General features: G+C 41.9%; 6 protein-coding genes across 9 annotated transcripts; 1 reads left to right on the top strand and 5 right to left on the bottom strand.

Moving 5' to 3' along the window:
* Positions 1-999: 999 nt before the first annotated feature.
* LOC9634104 (probable phospholipid hydroperoxide glutathione peroxidase) lies at positions 1000-2161 on the bottom strand. Its single transcript, XM_002979185.2, has 6 exons — positions 1833-2161; positions 1702-1778; positions 1570-1631; positions 1398-1516; positions 1177-1344; positions 1000-1121 (listed from the first exon to the last, which is right to left on the bottom strand). The coding sequence occupies exons 1-6, from the start codon at positions 2139-2141 to the stop codon at positions 1098-1100; spliced, it is 759 nt and encodes a 252-aa protein (XP_002979231.2). The 5' UTR covers positions 2142-2161; the 3' UTR covers positions 1000-1097.
* A 76-nt stretch (positions 2162-2237) lies between these two features.
* LOC9660680 (ataxin-3 homolog) lies at positions 2238-3190 on the top strand. Its single transcript, XM_002979326.2, has one exon. It carries the CDS (start codon positions 2290-2292, stop codon positions 3118-3120), a length of 831 nt encoding a protein of 276 aa, XP_002979372.2. The 5' UTR covers positions 2238-2289; the 3' UTR covers positions 3121-3190.
* Positions 3162-4222, bottom strand: LOC112349609. 2 transcript variants are annotated; one of them, XM_024684330.1, is made up of 3 exons: positions 3435-4222; positions 3255-3371; positions 3162-3203 (listed from the first exon to the last, which is right to left on the bottom strand). In XM_024684330.1, the coding sequence occupies exons 1-3, from the start codon at positions 4197-4199 to the stop codon at positions 3162-3164; spliced, it is 924 nt and encodes a 307-aa protein (XP_024540098.1). In that variant the 5' UTR covers positions 4200-4222. The 2 variants fall into 2 exon arrangements, with proteins under 2 accessions (XP_024540098.1, XP_024540097.1); XM_024684329.1 differs by having other exon boundaries at positions 3165-3371.
* Positions 4223-4292: 70 nt separating this feature from the next.
* LOC112349610 lies at positions 4293-5201 on the bottom strand. Of its 2 annotated transcripts, XM_024684333.1 has the most exons (4): positions 5095-5201; positions 4961-5017; positions 4783-4856; positions 4293-4698 (listed from the first exon to the last, which is right to left on the bottom strand). In XM_024684333.1, exons 1-4 carry the CDS (start codon positions 5148-5150, stop codon positions 4322-4324), a joined length of 564 nt encoding a protein of 187 aa, XP_024540101.1. In that variant the 5' UTR covers positions 5151-5201; the 3' UTR covers positions 4293-4321. The 2 variants fall into 2 exon arrangements, with proteins under 2 accessions (XP_024540101.1, XP_024540099.1); XM_024684331.1 differs by having other exon boundaries at positions 4783-5017; positions 5095-5195.
* Positions 5196-5789, bottom strand: LOC9634103. The gene is made up of 2 exons (XM_002979184.2): positions 5510-5789; positions 5196-5427 (listed from the first exon to the last, which is right to left on the bottom strand). The coding sequence occupies exons 1-2, from the start codon at positions 5744-5746 to the stop codon at positions 5314-5316; spliced, it is 351 nt and encodes a 116-aa protein (XP_002979230.2). The 5' UTR covers positions 5747-5789; the 3' UTR covers positions 5196-5313.
* A 2495-nt stretch (positions 5790-8284) lies between these two features.
* On the bottom strand, positions 8285-10249 carry LOC9660678 (proteasome subunit alpha type-2-B). Of its 2 annotated transcripts, XM_024684351.1 has the most exons (12): positions 10166-10249; positions 10031-10107; positions 9911-9975; positions 9783-9829; positions 9630-9705; positions 9505-9572; positions 9379-9448; positions 9240-9325; positions 9119-9181; positions 8990-9055; positions 8847-8936; positions 8285-8387 (listed from the first exon to the last, which is right to left on the bottom strand). In XM_024684351.1, exons 1-11 carry the CDS (start codon positions 10198-10200, stop codon positions 8888-8890), a joined length of 702 nt encoding a protein of 233 aa, XP_024540119.1. In that variant the 5' UTR covers positions 10201-10249; the 3' UTR covers positions 8285-8387; positions 8847-8887. The 2 variants fall into 2 exon arrangements, with proteins under 2 accessions (XP_024540119.1, XP_002979229.1); XM_002979183.2 differs by lacking the exon at positions 8285-8387 and having other exon boundaries at positions 8800-8936.
* Between the last annotated feature and the right edge of the window lie 7626 nt (positions 10250-17875).

The following is a 17875-nucleotide window of genomic DNA, read 5'->3' as shown; positions in this document are numbered from 1 at the left end:
GCCAACAACATGAGTGGAACAATTCATCCAGAAACACAAGATGGCTGCTGCGTCGAACTCCTCGAGCTCGGAGTGGAGACCAAACTCTTGCGGGATCTCGCCAACGAAGAAGCTTTTTTGGAAGAGCCACACACGTAACTTGTCTACGACCTTTTCAACGCGTTATTTTACTTGACCAAAAAACTACAAGTATATAAACATGCAAGCTTCATTCCATTCCATCCCACCACCATGACGAAGCTAATCCTTCTCTTGCTTCCAGCACTGCTGATGTCTGCGTCCATGACCTGCGCTCAAGTTGAATCACTAACGCCTGATCGGATCGATGGCAACTTCAGCACGACACCCATCACTGTTCAAGGAAATGGCACAGCTTCGTTAACAGGAGGACCACAGTGGCTGAGATCTCCAGACAACTCCACTGTGGCTGTGCTCTTCTTCAACACCACTTCCAGCAGCTGCCAGATCCAACTCCAGCAAGAGGCTCCCATCCTTCCATCGCCACTACGGCGGAGCCTTGTGTGGGGGTCGCCCTGTTTGTTTGCACCCCCGGCGAGCCCAGTTACTTGCATAGTTCGCTTCACCACCAACGGGAGCTTGGAGCTCGAGCTGCAAGTGGAGCGCCAGGGCAATCGTCCTTCTTCGCTCTTCTGGAGGAGCGACACAGATGGACAAGGCGCGAGTTCCATGACGATTTTTAATGGTACAGGTCTTACGCTTCGAAATTCGTTGGATGTGATTGTGTGGTCTAGTTCGAGTGTAGCGTCGAGCGGACCTTGCTTTGAGCGAAATCGTGTGGAGCTTGCTCCCGCTCCCGCTCCTGTTGCTTGATACCATACATGATATCATATATATGTTGATAACCATTTGATTGTAACAAAATCTTGGGTGCATGTTAAGCCGACCGGAAAACGAATTCCTCGCTCCGCGAGCCACCAAAATAACAGTCTATGGACACTCCATGTTTAAAGGTTTCTCAAAAAGTAAGTTCTTCCGTACTTCTAGAATGAACTGAATTGCATGCATGTAGGAGTAGAGTCGCATGCTCCTTAATTATGCTCACAATCGGATTTACACCAAAACCTCTGTTTAGAATTTTATAGCAGCTTCTTAATGTCGCCCTGTGGAGGACAATAGTTTAGAGAGAAAAGACCAAAAATCAGGAAGAGTTCTTACCTCGATCTGGAAGGGAGAAGTGGTGGGAGCATATCTTTCCACAACTTGCCCATCTTTGTTCACTAGAAATTTACCGAAATTCCATTTGATGCTATCGCCCAGCAATCCGCCTTTGCTGCTCTTGAGGAATTGATAAACTGGAGCTGTCGATGGCCCATTCACATCCACCTTCATCGCAAAAAAACGACTTAGAGAAGGGAAAAAACGCTTTAAGCAGTTACCTTGTCGAAGATTGGAAACTCTGCCTTGTATCTGGTGCACGCAAACTGCTTGATTTCCTCATTAGATCCTGGTTCCTGACCACCAAACTGGTTGCATGGAAATGCTAAAACCTCAAAGCCTGAGACAAGAGACAAGAAAGAGCAGTGTTTTATTTTGTAGCTTACAGCTTACCTTGGTCTTTGTATTTCTTGTGAACTTCTACCAATTCTTTATAGTTCCCGGAAGTCAATCCACTGGAAACATCATAAGAAAAAGAAAGAAAACCTTGTCAAACCGATGCTTTCAAACGTTTATAGCCCACACCATTGAGAAGCAATGTTGACAACGAGTAGAACTTTCCCCTTGTACGTGCTCAAATCAATGTCTTTCCCATCGATATTCTAATGTATTACCAAATCATCAAAATCCCGAACATCAAATCGACCCATCCATACCTTGACGGTGAAATCGTGGATGGATTTCTCCTTGGTCGCCGTGGAAGCAAACGCCTTCCCCGCGCCCCAAGCAATCTGAGCTGCAACGCCAGCTCCAACAGCGCCAAGGGCCAATCTCCTCCCAAACACGCTCGATTTCGACGCTACCAGCGCCGGATTCGAGGCGGCAGCTCGAGGGAAATGCGGGAGCCAAACCTTGCGAGGCCTGGATCCAGAGACAGCTGTGGCCGATGTGGAGACGAGAGCTCCACGCGACGAGGGCACGAGCGATGCCGAGACAAGCGCCATGGATCGAGCTCCACAACGCATAATCAACAAATGCCCTAAAGCCCGCCACGCACTCAAAGCAATGAACGGCTCTTAATTTGCCACATGTAACAACCAGAGCGAGACACGTAGAAAGCGTGGAAACTAAAGATACCCTTATATTCGATTAGGGTTAGGGCTTAGTGAAGCTATGGCGAGCCCGCTGCTCTATCACGAGACGCAGGAATCCAAGCTGTGCGCCGTGCACTGCCTCAATGCGGTGCTCCAGGGCCCCTACTTCTCGGAGCTGGAGCTGGCGGCCATCGCGCGCGACCTCGACCAGAGCGAGCGCGACGTGATGCTCGAGAGCGGCGGCGGCGACGCCCACTCCCCCGACTACCTCCGCTTCGTCTCCGAGGCCTCCTCCAACGTTGCCCTCGACGGCAACTTCAGCATCCAGGTCCTCCAGCGCGCGCTCGCCGCGCTCGATCTCAAGTGCCTCCCTCTCACTTCCCCCGAACTCGCCACCGCCACCACCGAGATCGCCGCTTACATCTGCAACCTCCACGATCACTGGTTCGCGCTCCGCCGGATTGGAGCCCAGTGGTACAACTTCAACAGCCTCTTGCCGGCTCCCCAGCACCTCTCCAGCTTCTACGCCTCGGCCTTCCTCGACTCGCTCAAGAACGAGGGATGGAGCATCTTCGCCGTGCAGGGCGAGCTCCCCCGGGACTTCAATGCGGCCGGAGCTTCTTCCCCGGATGATGGGAGTTTTGGACGATGGTTCACTCCCCAGGAAGCCCAGCAGGCGCTCGAGCTGGCCGCCAGTCAGGAGAGCCAGAAGGCCGCCGCGGAGGAGTCGGATCCGATGCTGGAGGCCGCCATCAAAGCTAGCTTGAAAGATCTTGACGAGCCGGATGGGACGAAGACGACGACGACGACGACGATTCCGACGAGAGAGGACGATGTGGAAGTTGATGAATCAGAGCTGGCTGCAGCCATTGCCGCGAGCTTGGCCGACGTGAAGCCGCCACCTATATGAAGTTCATTATTGTCTATGTAAAGAAGAAGCGATTACTTACACTATAGCAGAACCGCTCTAAACATTTCCACCAGAGAATCCACCTATTCAAAATAATAGGACAACAAAACAATGGCAACGTAAGTAGAGCGAACCTGGTAGCCCGTGAGATCATAGTGAAACTTTTTGTCCGTGAAGAAGTTCTCCAGGATTGCACGCTTGAAATGACTGAAGGGAAGCTCTTGGCATTTGAGAACTCGGCGAACTTCCACCTTGGATCAAAGAAGAAAAATTTGGAATCGGTGAAACGAAAAGGAAACGAAAATCTCGTGAACCTGTGCTGGAAACGATCCCCATTCCTCGAAAGCATCGGCGACGATGTTCATGGCCCCGTGCGAAACGGCCTCGTACACTCCCGAGAGTTCCTTCGTGTCGTAATTAAAAAGAAAGAGCACAGTACCTGGAGCGACGCGTAGAACGTTGGCTTGATTTGACGCCGGGAGCCCAAAAAGCTTTCGCCGCTCACACTCGCGCTTGGTCTCCGTTGTGCATCCAAAGATCATCCCTTCCAGTGCCCCGGGCTCGAGAAAAGGATCGCCATTGCCTTCCTGGACTGGTGGAAACGCGAGCCTCTCAAACACTGACACTCGCTGCTGCTTCGATTTCTTTGCGTCGTCGTTGCAACTGACACCGGATGGAGAAGAAGAAGATCGAAGGCGCTTGCTTGGATGCCCCTCGCGGCTTGTTTGGATGATCCTTGCCTGGGCTTTTCTGGAAGAACGCCCATCTTGCTCCGCCGATCGAGATAAATCGGTGCTAGCGTCGCGATTCTTGCTCGACCGGTGGCTAATCGGAACCAAAGAATCGATCTTTCCCTCTGAAGAAGAAATAATCCGAGATTCCGGCGGACTGGAGGCTGGAGAAACCCTGGCTGGAGCATCTCCAGCCGATTCAAGCTCCGATATTTCGGCCGCTGCTTGCATGCACGATGCGATCGTCTCCGCCGCTGCCAGCAACACCTGCTCGACATCTCTCGGATCGACGCACGCATTTCGATCGTCTCCATCGGAATCCCTCGCAAGATGTGCTATCGCCGCCATCGCAGCTTTAGCATCCCTCTTTAAGACCCTAATAAGACGATAGCTCCTCACGATTTAAAACTTTTAACGCCTACGGCTAGCTAGCTCTATCAAGAAGAAAGAAAACTACGTGACACTTCCAATTAGGATCCGCTAGACCACATAACTGGAGTAGCAAAGTTTGGATCAAACAGGTGCCACGATGGAACCTCGCACGGCTGCTGGACGATGAACTGGGGAGGAGCTTCGTCCACTGTAGCATCCGCCATCTCTTCGTCCATGGGCGTCGCCTCTTCCTCCATAGCCATGGCTTGTTCTTTCGCTTGGTCTTCCTCCTCCTGGCGAACTTGGTCGGTGATATCTTCGATGATCACTCGCCCACCGTCCCGGAAACTTGGAGGCGCGACGTAGGGAATCACCGCCAAGCTGTTGTTCATACCCATTCCACTCGACAATGCGAAATCGTGCTTGAACGATTTGGATGGAGAAAACCACTCCACAGCATCGGAGACTTGGAAATCTGGATGAAAGAAGTGAAACAAACCAAGCAAAATCGTTTTTTTTTCTCTCTTTTTTGCTCACGAAAGTTTCAGAGGAAACATACCTCTGTAGTGGCGTGGAAAGGATCCATTCACTTGTCTAAGCCGAGGCTTGGAGCGATCGGGAAGATCCATGGGCCTGTACAAGACTAAAGCTCTGTCATCAGCATCGGGCTCTGTAACGATCAAAGAAATAGGTGTAGAGTCCACTGGTGTATCGCTGGGGATCTCTACGGGACAGACCTCGGGGATCGCAACGGGCCCGTTCCGGGAGAAATCGGGCAAAAAATCCTCCGATTCCTGCGAAATCCCGCCCCATCGCGTCAAGAACCGAGAGAATTTCACCGCATTATCAGCGCGAGGCGATCAATCCATACCTGTCGCAGCTTCTTGCTGGGGAGCAGCCCGTAGAGAGCTGCGCTGGGATCGCCATCGTCTGGCCCCTTGCGCTTGAGATTCATCGTCAAGAACTTTAGGGTTTCTGGAGCTTTCGAGAATATCCCGGAACTCCTAATCTACGCGCTTCGTTTGAGAAGTTCCAAATCTCAGCCGTCCACGTGGCTACATGGAAAAACTTATTGGCTTCCACCACTGCTCTACGAGAGCCTGATCTTGCTGTCCTCGTCCTCCTCGTCTTGATCCAACGGCGGCCCGAAATTCTTGCACCAGAGCTGCGAGGGAATCGGGAAATGCGGCGGCACTGGGCGTTGCTGTTCCACATCGATCAAAACCAGCCCATCGATCAGGGTCGATCGCGAAAATCTGGAGAGGAGAGAATGTAGGATGGATTACCTCGAGGCGCGCCGAGAGCCGGGCGATTGGGATGCAAATCAGGAAGATCCCTAGCAGCGTGAGCGCGGTGTTGCGGCGCCAATTCCTGGGATTGCAGTAGGGGCCGCCGAATGGCGTCCAGATGTCGTCGTTCCATCCCGAGTAATCCTTGGGCCAGTGCTCCGGCCATCCCTTGTGCCCCTGCGGTGGATGATGCCCCGAAGAAGAAGCCGCGCCATGCGATGGATCGCCCCCCATTGCTCGCGAGCTCCAAAAACCCTAGCCCTAGAATATGCCTTGAATGTTCTCTTAGAATATACTTCTCGTGCTCCTAAGATAAATTATTCAGGCCGGCATTACCACAGTGATTTTGACCACGAGTCTCTAGGTGAATGGCTGGTCAAAAGATAAAATTTCGTTATTCAACGGTAGTCAATGCTCCAGGTTAGTCCTCGTATTACTCTAAGGAATTACCACGGCTGTGAATTGGAACAATGGCTACTTTATGGAGCTGGAGAGCAAAATCACAAAGGAGTAACGGGATCTTAATCTACATTAGATCGAGAAAAGCAAAGCTTAAAGCTAAGTTAACTATTTCTATTTCGTTTTCTTCTATGTTTTTTTGGCTTTTGAATGGGACCCCATTTGGTCGAGTATATAAACGACTCAGTGGTTATTGAGCTCTCTTCAAGAAAGATTCCCAAAGAAAGGAAAGAAGAAAAAAAGAGAGAAGATTTCCCAAATCACGCGAGTCGAGAGAGAGTCGAGAGAGAGTCGAGAGAGATTCTTCTTGAATCAAGCAAAGCCTTTGAGCGAATTTCTTCGGGCGAGAAGTTTTTGGATTGGATCATCACATCAGCTGCCATGAAGATTGAGACGACGCAGATGGATCTCGTGTGGTTTGGGATCACGACGGTCGCAGTGCTCTATCTGGTGGCGAGAACGATCTCCACACTGGAGAAGATTAGCAACAAAGTGGACCGCATGGTGGAGCACATTGGAATGGAAGTGGATTCGGCGATCGCGCGCCTCAGCAAAGAAGCCACTGTGATCATCGGGAACTTGGAGAAGAACGCGTCGGTTTGCCGCGACAATCTCTTCCAGCACGCGCAGGCAGTGGAGCTCAAGTGCTACCGTAGCAAAAGCGGAATCGCATTCGGCCTGGGACCGCGATCCAGCAAGAAAAAATCGCCATCGCCATCGATTTCTCCAGGTGAGATGCCAGCCCAAGTGCCTGGATTCTCGGATTATATAGTCATTCGGCTTTGCTCACTCTGTTTTTGGTGTTCTGTTCTTGCAGTGAATTCGATGAATTCTCGCACGATCCAGCCTGCTCTAGAGCAAAATGTCGCTGCCACTGGATGTGAATCACAGCCCCCGAAGAAAGATCATCACCAGCTCGTCGCGATTCACAAATGCATCGACAAGGTTTTGAAGTTAAAGTACCGATGGATGTCCAAAAACGCCAAGAACAAGAGATCACTCAAGCAGGCGACAACATAAGGAGAAAAGAGAAACTTCCTTCTTTTTTTGTAACTTCTTTTTTTCTCCTTTTTTTGACCGGGTGAAAATTTTCACGTCCAAGCTCTTCTCGAGCTTGATCGCAAGTGTAAATAGCTAAAATTTTACATAAAGACGCAAAGTTTACTGTGATTGATTTTTTCTTTTGGTGATGAATTTGCATATCAAATCGAATAATCTATCACTTCTATTGCTTTTTATCTTTGCTCTTATTTTCTTCTCTTTCAGTTTGATTGATGGATGGTCATCCCTTCACAAGGCTTGGGAATATTAATGATGAACTCTACACGAAAAATTTTCTCACCTTTGCCCATTCTTTCGGACCTTCTTTCCCCCTTCGCGCAGGCAACGGCCCGGATCGCATCCCATCCAGCGGTCAAGATCGCCTAAGAGCCGACGGTCCAGGCTGCACGTACGGATGCTTCTTGTTGGTCTTTTGGGAGGCCAGGTGGCCACCCGCGGCATGTTATGCTTTGAGCAAATTAAATCGAGCCCTTGAAACCTTTAGAAAATAGTTATTTTCTCGCTTGGCGAATCTATGCCGTATTTTCAACATCTATAGCCGCTATATTTCAGGCACATGTGAATTTTCGCCGACCAATTTATGTGTCTGAGAACGATTAGGCCACACGCAACGACACAAAAATCTAATAGAAATATGCCACCTTTGTATGCTTGTCAGGGAGCTGGCCCAGCTTAAGGCTTAAGCACGCCAAAAGCGCGCGCCACCAAAGCAATTAGACCATCAAACAAGGAGGTGGAACTTGTCAACAATGAGCGACTATAGACTATAGGAAATATAAAGACGTGCACTTAGAAACGTCGATTTCGTGCTTAGATTTGTGCGTCGATCGGAAAAGATTTGGATCCATCAGCGTTAACCGAGAAAGGGACTTCTTGCTGTTCTTGCAATGCAAAAGCACAAATCAAAGTTAAGGGTCCCCCACTCACACTTTGATTAGGAGGACCAAGAACAAGAAAAAAAAAAGTAGAGAAAGAGATAACTATGAGAAAAAAAAGGAGAGGGGGAGAATTCCTGGAATGACAACGCTGAGTAAGCAACGAGAAAAGAGAAAAAAAATGGATAGAACCCAAGCCCGGGGCGTCCACTGAGAGTAAAATACACAAAAAGCTCGATATTGCAATCGCGATCTCTGGAACCCGAAATGCGGATGATTGAGGAATGAGAAAGAGAGAGATGTTCGAGAGAGATGATTCAGCCAGGCCACAAAAATACAGATTCACACACAAGCTCGTCTCAAAGCAACAGCAAAACAGCTCCAAAATGCCACCCAGATAGATAATAGATGCAGTGTTCCAAAGCAAAAAGTGACATCTTGAGTACTATTCGGAAAATATCATTGCTGTTCTTCGTTCACTGGATGAATCACGTCAAAGTTTAAGTTCGCGTTCGAGAAGAACAAACAGGGGGAAAAGCAAGCACACACAGGTGTCCATCTCTCAATCATACGTCAGCCAAAGAGCTGACGAAAGCCCAGCCACACCCCGAGGGACCGGACTCTCGACTTGAAAACGATAGAAATCGCTAAACAACATAAAGCCCCTGATCTCGCAATCGCCAAGGAAACAATAAAACCAGCAGCGCTCATGATTGAGAATAGAACGGATGTTTCGCCACGCAGAAACGCGAATGAATGCATCATGACACGGATGCCAACAGATAATGTTATCTAGTCACTTTGTGTTCTTGGGATCAGCATGGCATGAAGCCACAAATATTCTCAAGAAGAAGATGAGGTAAAAGAGCATGCAACTGACAGACAAAAAGATGCAAGAACTTCTCACCGGCCAGCATGAGTGTTTCCACAATAAGTACCTTGAACAGAGGGCTTAAAACAGTCCCGATTCTCGATCCAATTACTCTACTTCCGCCAAATAGTCGTCAATCTCAGCGGGCGTGAGGGCTCTGCAAGGCTTTCTCCGTTTGCCATCAAGTTGCAGCGATAATGGACAAGATACCTGAACTTTTGGTCCGACCCCACGATGCCAATCTCGATATTCTTCCCGGAAATTTGCCCCTCGAAACTGATAAAACCGAAAAACGTTATCCCTTGGGAAAGAAAAGCAGTCGCGGGAGAAAGGTCGCACCCTTCTTTCAAAGTCAGGATTGCCGTGTGGACTGCATCTTCCAGTTCCAGGTCGTCCGTGTACCTGTAGAGAAAAAAAGCATGAGAGTGTGTCGGACACAACTAGTAAACAAGTCGGAAACCTCTTTTCCAGGAAGGTCTTGGCGTTGGAAGCATTTTTGCCTATCGCGGATGCTTTCCATGAAAAGTATGAACCTGACGGATCGACCTGAATAGTGACACTATTACAGGTGCCCGCGCGAGCCAATAACATTACAATACCTGATATAAATGCGGACCTTCGTCATCGAAGCCGGCGACAAGCAACGACACTCCAAATGGACGTACACCACTGTAGTTTAAATATCAAGCCGAAATGACCAGCAGAAAAAGAAGATGCGAACATACCCCGACTGCGTGAATTCCTGCATGACAGCCGCGATTTCTCTGACCAGTTGGGAGACAGGAATGTGTTCCTGTATTGCAAGACTTGGTAGGATTACCGTGCGACAAACGTAATACGGTCTCCCTACCTTGTAAAGACGGAAGTATTGCAATGCTTGCTTCTGGCTCTTACGCATGAGCACCCGTGAATCCGGACCCATGCCACTGACAAGAATAAGATTTACTAAGAACTTCGACCAGAATGACAAAAAACAAAGCTAAGCAAGAACAAAACGGGAAACCTGTATACGCTGCCGATATTGCTAGTCACATTCTGGACCTTTTGGATCTAAGAAACCAGCACAAAAAAAAAGAGTAAGATTCGCCCCAAAAGAAAAAGAAAAGGAGGAGAAAAAAATTGGAAACTTACAGATGTTTCATCGACAAGAATCGATGGAAGTTTTTTCTCGGTCGCAATGACAACTCCATTCCGGACTGCGAATGCCACAACAAGGGAAGAGATCATAGAACCAGGAAAGAGAGAAATTACCTCTGATCCCGAGCGAGGTCTGCCCGGCGGCCACGGCTGTGAGAGCATGCTCGATCTGGACGAGCTTCCCCGATGGACTGGCAAGCGTGCAACAAGATCAGCTCAGCGGCAGCTAGGGCGAGGCGATCGATTTACCTGAAAGTAGTAAGCGAGTACTGACTGTCGCCCATCTCTCTCCCTCTCGCAAAACCCTAAAATCTCTTCTTAGGGTTCTTTACTAGATAGAAATATTTCCCTCTTTCTGACGCGACAACGATGAGCTTCGATCTGGCACGCCTGGATCATGGCGAGCGCTTGGATCGGCAGCTGCTTGGCTGCATTGAAGCAATGCGGCAGGTCGAGAGATCAGCAAGCTTGTCGACGCCGCGGCGATCGAGCGCGGCGATCCGGGGAATTCTAGCTGTATGGAGCCGCAGCCTCACGGATGCGCGCCAGGATGCCCAGTCACAGCGGCTGCTCCGAGAGCAGCGAAGGCGGCATCGTTTTCGAGCTCTTCTCGGCGATGCAAGCCTAGGCCGATCGTACTCAAGGCTTCTGGAAATCTCGCAGAGAAAGGGAACGAAAAGAGTTTAGGGGCTTTGGAGAAGACAATGGCGATTCATTCCATGGCTCTCAACGAGGAGCCTGTCGTCCGTAGCTTCGTCCAAAATGGTCTGGTAGAAACTTATGCCAAGTGTGGGAGCTTGACTGATGCTCGAATGGTTTTCGACAGGATGGAGCTCCACACGGTCGTCTCTTGGACGTCTTTGATTCTCGGGTACGCTGAGAATCGCGAGGAAAGACTGGCATTGGAGATTTTTCTCTCGAATGGAAGCGGTGGGAAGGCTGCTCGCCACTTGTCAAATTCATGGTAAGGTCAAGCTGCCATTCGGTGTTGACTTGGACCTCGTTGTGCTGAACGCGGCGGTGGTGGGGCGCTAGAAGAACTTTCAACCGCATGGTTCTTCGCACCATGACTTCCTGGAACACTTTGATGATGGGGTATGTTCTCCAAACTCTGGAAATTTTGTGGCTGCTCTCAAGGCTTCTGCGAATCTGTCAGCGCTGCAAAGTGGACAGCAATTTGAGGGAGAAATCTGCCGCTACGGTCACGAGTTACGGCGCAAAATCTCTGGTGGACTTAATGGCAAGACCGAAGCTCACCAGGTATCTAGACCGGATTTCGTGTGCTGGAACGCACTGCTAGTAGGTTACAGCCGCGAGCTCGTGTTCTCCCAGTTCCACAAGTTGTAATGCCTGAAACCAAACGTCGTGACTTTCGTTTCCCTCCTCGCCGTGGATTGTGACCTTTCCCCAGCGCATTGCCACAGATCATCTGCTCATGATCATGCAGACATCATAACGTACTCAGTGTGAATATTTCTACTCCAAAAAATGGTGCTTTTCAATGAGGAGCAGTTTTAATTGTTCCCTGAAGAGTGTTTAGATTTGTGTATTTTTTTGTTTATATTTAGCTTTTATATGATGTGTTTCAACAACTTTTTATTTCTTCTCTTTTGCTTTTCAATTTTTCCTTTGGTTCAATCTTTATAGCAAAATAACATATTCCTCCTTTGCAACAACTTCCTCATCCTCTAGCTCTAGAGTAATAATTAGTGTAATTGCTCAATGTTATGTGACTGATCAATCAAACTTAATTAATGGTGGCATTCATGTATATGGTGTAGTTCCTTTTGTTTTTATTACTAATCCTTATGTTTGATTGAATTTTTTCTATGGGAATCTTGGGGATGATATATATGATTTGGTTCTATCACTTTGTAGTGATTGCCACTTATCATTTTTGGGATGAAGTATAATGGTTTAACCGCAAAAATTTATGTAGATTGGAGCCTTCTCCCAAACAATTATAATGATAACTTTAATAATTATATCATTTTCATCAAGGGCCATTTGAGTTAGTTATGCAATTTAATATTCTGTTGTGAATGTGATTATAAATATCGAAAGCTATCTATCAATAAATCTTTTTGGATATTTTTCCCTTGGTAGAAGGTTAATATTGCTAAACCCTTTATCGATTTCCACCCAAACTAATTGATCATTATATCTATATTTAGACTGCAAGGGCATTAAGGAAGGAAATCCTAAATTATCATTTAGTCAAACATACTTGATATGATGATGAAAAATTTATGTTGTTAACTTGCACTTGCTAATATTGGGAACCTTGCAATATTAAGCTTAGTAATTTTTTTAACTTTATATTTGATTTTGAAGATGATTGAAAAAAGTGTTTATACAATATAAATATCTGAAGATGTAGTCTTTGCAATCAAATTTTTTTGGTATTCATTAGCATTTGCAAAAGTCGGTCTTGGATATCAGTTATATGGGCATAATATTCAATGTTGGGTAAAATTACAAGAAAATAACTATAGGGTAAAAGGTGAAAACCACATACATTACATTTAGTATAAAAGGATATTATTTCAACAAGTACTATCCAATGAGGTTAGTTGATTAGTCTCATTGTATATGCAAAAATGAAAACCATGGTTTAAGTAGGTATATATTTGGTTGCTATAACTTTACATGCATTCCATGGGTATAAATTTTTGTTACTATTTCATACTATATTGTATGAGCTTTTGCTTAGGTTCATAAGATGGTTTTGAGATATTCCATTCACATGAGTTTTCATTTGGGCTCATAAGTGCACATTAGCAACTTAAGATTACATTTTGAGTTGGTGGGATTAATGTTAGCTTATTAGTAAGTACCATAAATTATTCTATGTTACCGTGGGTAAAAATAAACCTTCCTTAGGTTTACTATAAATGGCATATATGTTAATCCGTGGTTGTTTAACACAACACTAGCCTTCTTAGGCATGATGATGAGTGAATCAATTAAGATTATAAGGATTAGTCTATTGGTTTAACTATTCATTGTTGTGCTCTCTTATACAATTTTTTTGGATTGGACTGAAGGTAGTGTAAATGCAAACTTGAGGTTCAGTCAAAGTTGAGTCTGAAAAGAGAGTAATCAAGGATGATAGATTAAATATGTAAATCATTTTTTCTTTTTTGGAGAAATGATTTGGCAATGAGATGTGATCTCATTGCTCATATTCACATCACGCAATCAAGATTCTCTACTTTGATGCATGTTAATTATGATAGTATTATAAGTGGTGAGTTATGGGATAGATAGTAGAGAACCATTAAACCATTTTGTCTAGGCTTGTTATTTGAAGGCTTGAATTGCAATGCTCAATTCTTTTGTAGGGAATTTTACTATTGCTCCTTGAGTAACTTAATATTAGATTAATTTTGAGTTTGGTCTGAAAAATAGTGGCATAAATTTGTCTATATTGTGAACAAAGTTAGTGGTGTTAAGTGTTATAAATCTCTATTGGCAAAGTGTGGCATTTATATTGTATTTTGTCAAATTAAATGTGATCACCAATCAAACAATATCACAAGTAACGCTTATGTCACTATTATAAATGCTTATACAAATATCAAATGCCCACTCAAGTCATTGTGATTACTTTATCATATTTATATGATCGTGAGCAATGTATTTACAAAGTTGTTTGATTAATAAATGATTAACCCTAAAGTGGTTAATGGTGAAGCTAATTTACTTACACAAAGTAACGTTATAGTAGCTTTGACTGAATTCTCAAGAGTGATTTATTTTATGCTAAATGGTTCTTTGAAAATTTGCCCATTTAAATTTTAAAAAGGTTATAACATTTATCTACTTTAATTTGTTGGTAGATTCATTATCACTTGGAGTAGATCATTGGATGGAGAAAGTGTGTAATCAAGGCATTGACATTACTAGAAATTAGTGTTAATGGGAGTGGCATTGTTATGTTGAGTGATGAGGACTTTTACTTAGAGCTGTATTTTTCATGTCATTTTTTTATTAGTGTTTTTAGCTTTATACTGAATTTTGAAGATCAGTAAAAAAAGTGTAAATGTAATATAGATATCTATAGATGCGGTGTTTATGATTAAGTTTAGGAATTCATTGGCATTTGTGGTTATTATTGTTGGATGTCAATTATATAGGCATGATGTTCAATATTTAAGCATATTATTAAATCATGAGAATTTATTTTGAAATGAACATTTGTGAAGTTGTATGTAAGAGAAAATTGATTGAGTCTTAAGAGTTTGCATTATTAGATTGAGATATTCTTTTTCTAAGATGGAAAATTTTCTACAATTTTTATTAGACATTTCTAATGGTTGAACTATTAATCAAAAACTATTCTATTTTCCTGAGCAATTACAAACTAGTGTAGAATTTGACTTTAGTTAGTTTAAATATTAGTAGGTAGTTTATATGATATAGCCCAAAATGGATGCTAACTTTTAATGTTAAGGCAATTGAGTTGGATAAAGTCTAAAGTTAATGTAAAAAAATGGTTGTTACACTTTTCTAGAAAAGTGACTTTTATGCCTTTTATTTTTTGTGTTATTCTTGGTGACAAGTTGCACCTTGCATTATGTTAAACTCTATGAACTAATGAACTTTCATTGATCTTTATTTGGTTTTAGTGGCATTATGCCTTGACTGAGGATAATAATGTTTAACTTAGTTGTTTATAGTTGAGATGTTAGTACCCATACAATAGTCTTGTATATTAGAAGGTTGTGATATGAGTCCATCTTATAATCTTCACTTTAGTTTTGACTGAGTGTTAATCATGTCTAACTAGTGTCTTCATTTATGCTTAGCACTATTGACTAGATATGTTAGTGAGCTTATTGCAATTGAATTAAATTTGAGTAGTCATTTTGTCCATACTTATCCATGTTCTTATATGTTGTAAGTGGAGTGTTATTTTTCTGTTAGACAAGTATATAACTTGATGATATGAGTTTGTGATTAGGTTTTATGAAGGTGAGTGGAAAAGTGATTGTTAGTTATTTTGTGACTAGTGATTACTTATAAACTTTGTCAAGGATTATTAACACTTGCTTAGCTTCATAATGATTTAGGAATGATAGGCTTGCTTACTAGATGGTCTTACGAAGGATTGTGTTCTTGGGCTTCTATGGTTTTTTCATATTAACATATTGTTTAATTGTGTTTAGTTTATAATGTTAAATTGCATTAAATTTTGGATGTGGTGATTCATTCCTTGATGATGTGTTACTTATAGCTTAGTATTATTGAAGAATTCATCTCAAATACTATATAAGGTATCTTTGACCTTAGTTAGCTTGGTTGCTATAGAATATTGATTAATGATTCATTCTCACTTTCTTCTACCTTTGTTTTGGTATTGATGGCATCAAAGTGATGTTGAAACATTAGTATTATTCAAATTAAGATTGAAGTGAGAAGAGATATTGTCTTCACAAATATATTTAAAATATTGAATTTTCCATCTGTGGTTTATATGATTGGTGAGTAATTATGCTTAATGAAGATTGATATTTCGTTCCACTAATCTTAATAAAGATAGTGTTGATAGTTAACTGTACCTTTTTGTTATTAGCATTTGTGTATTTTCCTAGTTAGCAATTATTGTTGGTGTTTAAACAAACTAAATGGCAAGTTAAATTAGCTATATGAGATTTGGTTTTTCTTTGAAAAGTGATTTAATCATGGACTATACTAATTCTGTAAACAAAAGAGTTAGTGGTCGATATTAAATTTGTTAGTTCCTTGTTGAATTTGAATTAAGGATATATCAATCATTGATAATTCTTATTGTATTTGTTATAAAGTGAGTTATGCCTTGATATAAAAAGTGGATTTATGGAGGATCTATTTAGTGGTCACTTATTGAGTATAGCTTTGTTATACTTGGTTTTTGAATTAATGCAAATATGTTCTTTATTAGCTTTTATATTATGAAGTTTAGCTTATAGATATAGATATTATGGGTTATACTATGATTTCTTTTTTAGCATTAAAGTTAATTCATGTGAGAATTATGATCATTATTAGGTGAGATTTAGTTATATACTTTTTCAAGCTTTTGGTTCTTTGAATTCTCATGCTCATTATTCCATTTGTTAGGAATTGTTAAAGAAAGCATTTTGGCTCATTTGCTTCGATGTTGAAGTTGATGTTTACATTTGGCAATCATTAATGATGATTGACTATTATCTAGAATAGTTGATTATCTTTTTCAAATGTTTTGTTTAATTATTGTTGATTTGAATGATTTGTTATTGTTTGAGATGGTAGATTATTTATTCAATAATGATTATGCATCTTTCTATTAATAGGATGATTAATGATTTTTCATGACAATTAATTGTTCTTTTTGATGGATTTTGGCTTTTTGTATTATTATATAATCTTTGTGGTTTAATTTAGATTGGCCTTTTAGGTTTGAGATATCAATAAGATATTGTTGATGCTTATTTTAACAACTTTAGTTCCTTAGTGTTGTTGTCCAAGATCTATTTAGATTGGTTCATGTGATAGTTCATATGACCAAGTGATTGTTGGCCCTTGCGACATTCACTCTGTTTTATGGATTATTATTCTAATAGATTAAGATGTTATTTTCTTTATGTGATACATTTGAAAGCATTTTTTTATCTATTAATTATACTTTATATTTTTTTAGTTGTCTTTTATAAGTTACTATTTGCAATCTTTGATAATTAAAAGTTTATGGTACATTTGCAATTGAATTTTATTAGATGGTTAATCCTATATCTTCCAATTATCATGATCTTAGTAGTTCCTTTACTATACTGGGTTCTTGGATGGTAATTTAATTGCAATACTCTTATGTTTTAATGTAATATTTATTTATTGATAATTCAATGTCTCTAAAATATCTTTGTGTATAACTTTAATATTGTTCATATGTTGATCTTCTACTTTGGGCTAGTATAAATAGACTAGTTTTAGCACTTTATGTGTATATTAAAAATTTTAATCATGGGGTAGCTATTGTCAATTGGTCATATTATTCACCTGTCTCTTGATGTTTGTTATTTTGTTAAAAGGGCATAACTGTGTAAATAACTCTAACTACTTATTTACAATAATCTATTTAAATTAGATTTGATTTGTTTGCGAATGAGGGTTGAAGCTTTGGCTTCTCTCTTTATATCACCTATAAGTAAAGACATATAATCTTTTATAACTTGGATAACATTCAGAGTAAGAAAAATGGGTAACTTTGTTAGTTATTTCCTTGTTGATAACAATCAAAAGGTGTCTGAGTGGTAGTATATTTGCGTTAAATAAAGAAATTGCCCCCTAGTTTGTGCATTTCTTACAAAGTGTGAATACCATGAATTTTTTTTGGAATTGTTTATTTGGCAATGCTCTAGACTAAAATATACATCGAGGAGGATGTTGATCTTCATTAAAGAGGGGAGAGTGTCATAAATATGACTATAGGTATCAAAAATTACTTTTAGGCAAATTCTTTTGAACATTCTTTTATTATTGCTATGATAGTGGGAGGTCAGTCTTGCTAAACCCTTTATTAATCTTCACCCAATCTAATTGAGAAATTGATCATCACATGTGCAATTAAACGGGAAGGAAGGAAATCTAAATTTTATTATGCTCTATCACTTCCCATCTATAGTGAATGTTGAACTTTATTATTTGCTTCTTTTACAGGAATTTCCATCCAAAGTCTCAAATCTTTCTACAAGAGGATGTGCACTTCCTCATGTTTATTATGCACCAAGCTGCAGTCCATGGATTTTCTAGTAATAGGCCAAGGAAAGATCAAAACGGTTTAATAGAAATAAATAAAGAGCTACAAAAGTTTTATATCCTTTTATAACTTTCTAGTTTGCATATACAACAGGCACTATAAATAAGCTATCATTAACAAGAAAATAAATAAATAAAAAACTACATACTCAATGTCAAAATGATCTGGTCAAGTAAATT

This window comes from Selaginella moellendorffii, unplaced genomic scaffold (assembly GCF_000143415.4).
Source record: "Selaginella moellendorffii unplaced genomic scaffold, v1.0 SELMOscaffold_40, whole genome shotgun sequence".
NCBI classification, from domain to species: Eukaryota; Viridiplantae; Streptophyta; class Lycopodiopsida; order Selaginellales; family Selaginellaceae; genus Selaginella; species Selaginella moellendorffii.
The sequence above is the reverse complement of the archived record's forward strand: the minus strand, read 5'-3'. Positions and strand labels throughout refer to the sequence as shown.

Coding starts and splice junctions, on each gene's coding strand:
- LOC9634104 (XM_002979185.2), bottom strand. CDS start 2,141: ATGCGTTGTGGAGCTCGATCCATGGCGCTTGTCTCGGCATCGCTCGTG. Junction 1,632..1,701: donor GTCAACATTGCTTCTCAATG/GTGTGGGCTATA, acceptor TGATGTTTCCAG/TGGATTGACTTCCGGGAACT. Junction 1,122..1,176: donor CTTCTCCCTTCCAGATCGAG/GTAAGAACTCTT, acceptor TGTCCTCCACAG/GGCGACATTAAGAAGCTGCT.
- LOC9660678 (XM_024684351.1), bottom strand. CDS start 10,200: ATGGGCGACAGTCAGTACTCGCTTACTACTTTCAG. Junction 9,449..9,504: donor CAGGAATTCACGCAGTCGGG/GTATGTTCGCAT, acceptor TTTAAACTACAG/TGGTGTACGTCCATTTGGAG. Junction 9,326..9,378: donor AAGGTCCGCATTTATATCAG/GTATTGTAATGT, acceptor GTCACTATTCAG/GTCGATCCGTCAGGTTCATA.
- LOC112349609 (XM_024684329.1), bottom strand. CDS start 4,199: ATGGCGGCGATAGCACATCTTGCGAGGGATTCCGATGGAGACGATCGA. Junction 3,372..3,434: donor GGGGATCGTTTCCAGCACAG/GTTCACGAGATT, acceptor CTTTGATCCAAG/GTGGAAGTTCGCCGAGTTCT.
- LOC112349610 (XM_024684331.1), bottom strand. CDS start 5,178: ATGAATCTCAAGCGCAAGGGGCCAGACGATGGCGATCCCAGCGCAGCT. Junction 5,018..5,094: donor CCAGCAAGAAGCTGCGACAG/GTATGGATTGAT, acceptor GGGATTTCGCAG/GAATCGGAGGATTTTTTGCC. Junction 4,699..4,782: donor CTTTCCACGCCACTACAGAG/GTATGTTTCCTC, acceptor TCTTTCATCCAG/ATTTCCAAGTCTCCGATGCT.
- LOC9660680 (XM_002979326.2), top strand. CDS start 2,290: ATGGCGAGCCCGCTGCTCTATCACGAGACGCAGGAATCCAAGCTGTGC.
- LOC9634103 (XM_002979184.2), bottom strand. CDS start 5,746: ATGGGGGGCGATCCATCGCATGGCGCGGCTTCTTCTTCGGGGCATCAT. Junction 5,428..5,509: donor GGCTCTCGGCGCGCCTCGAG/GTAATCCATCCT, acceptor GATGTGGAACAG/CAACGCCCAGTGCCGCCGCA.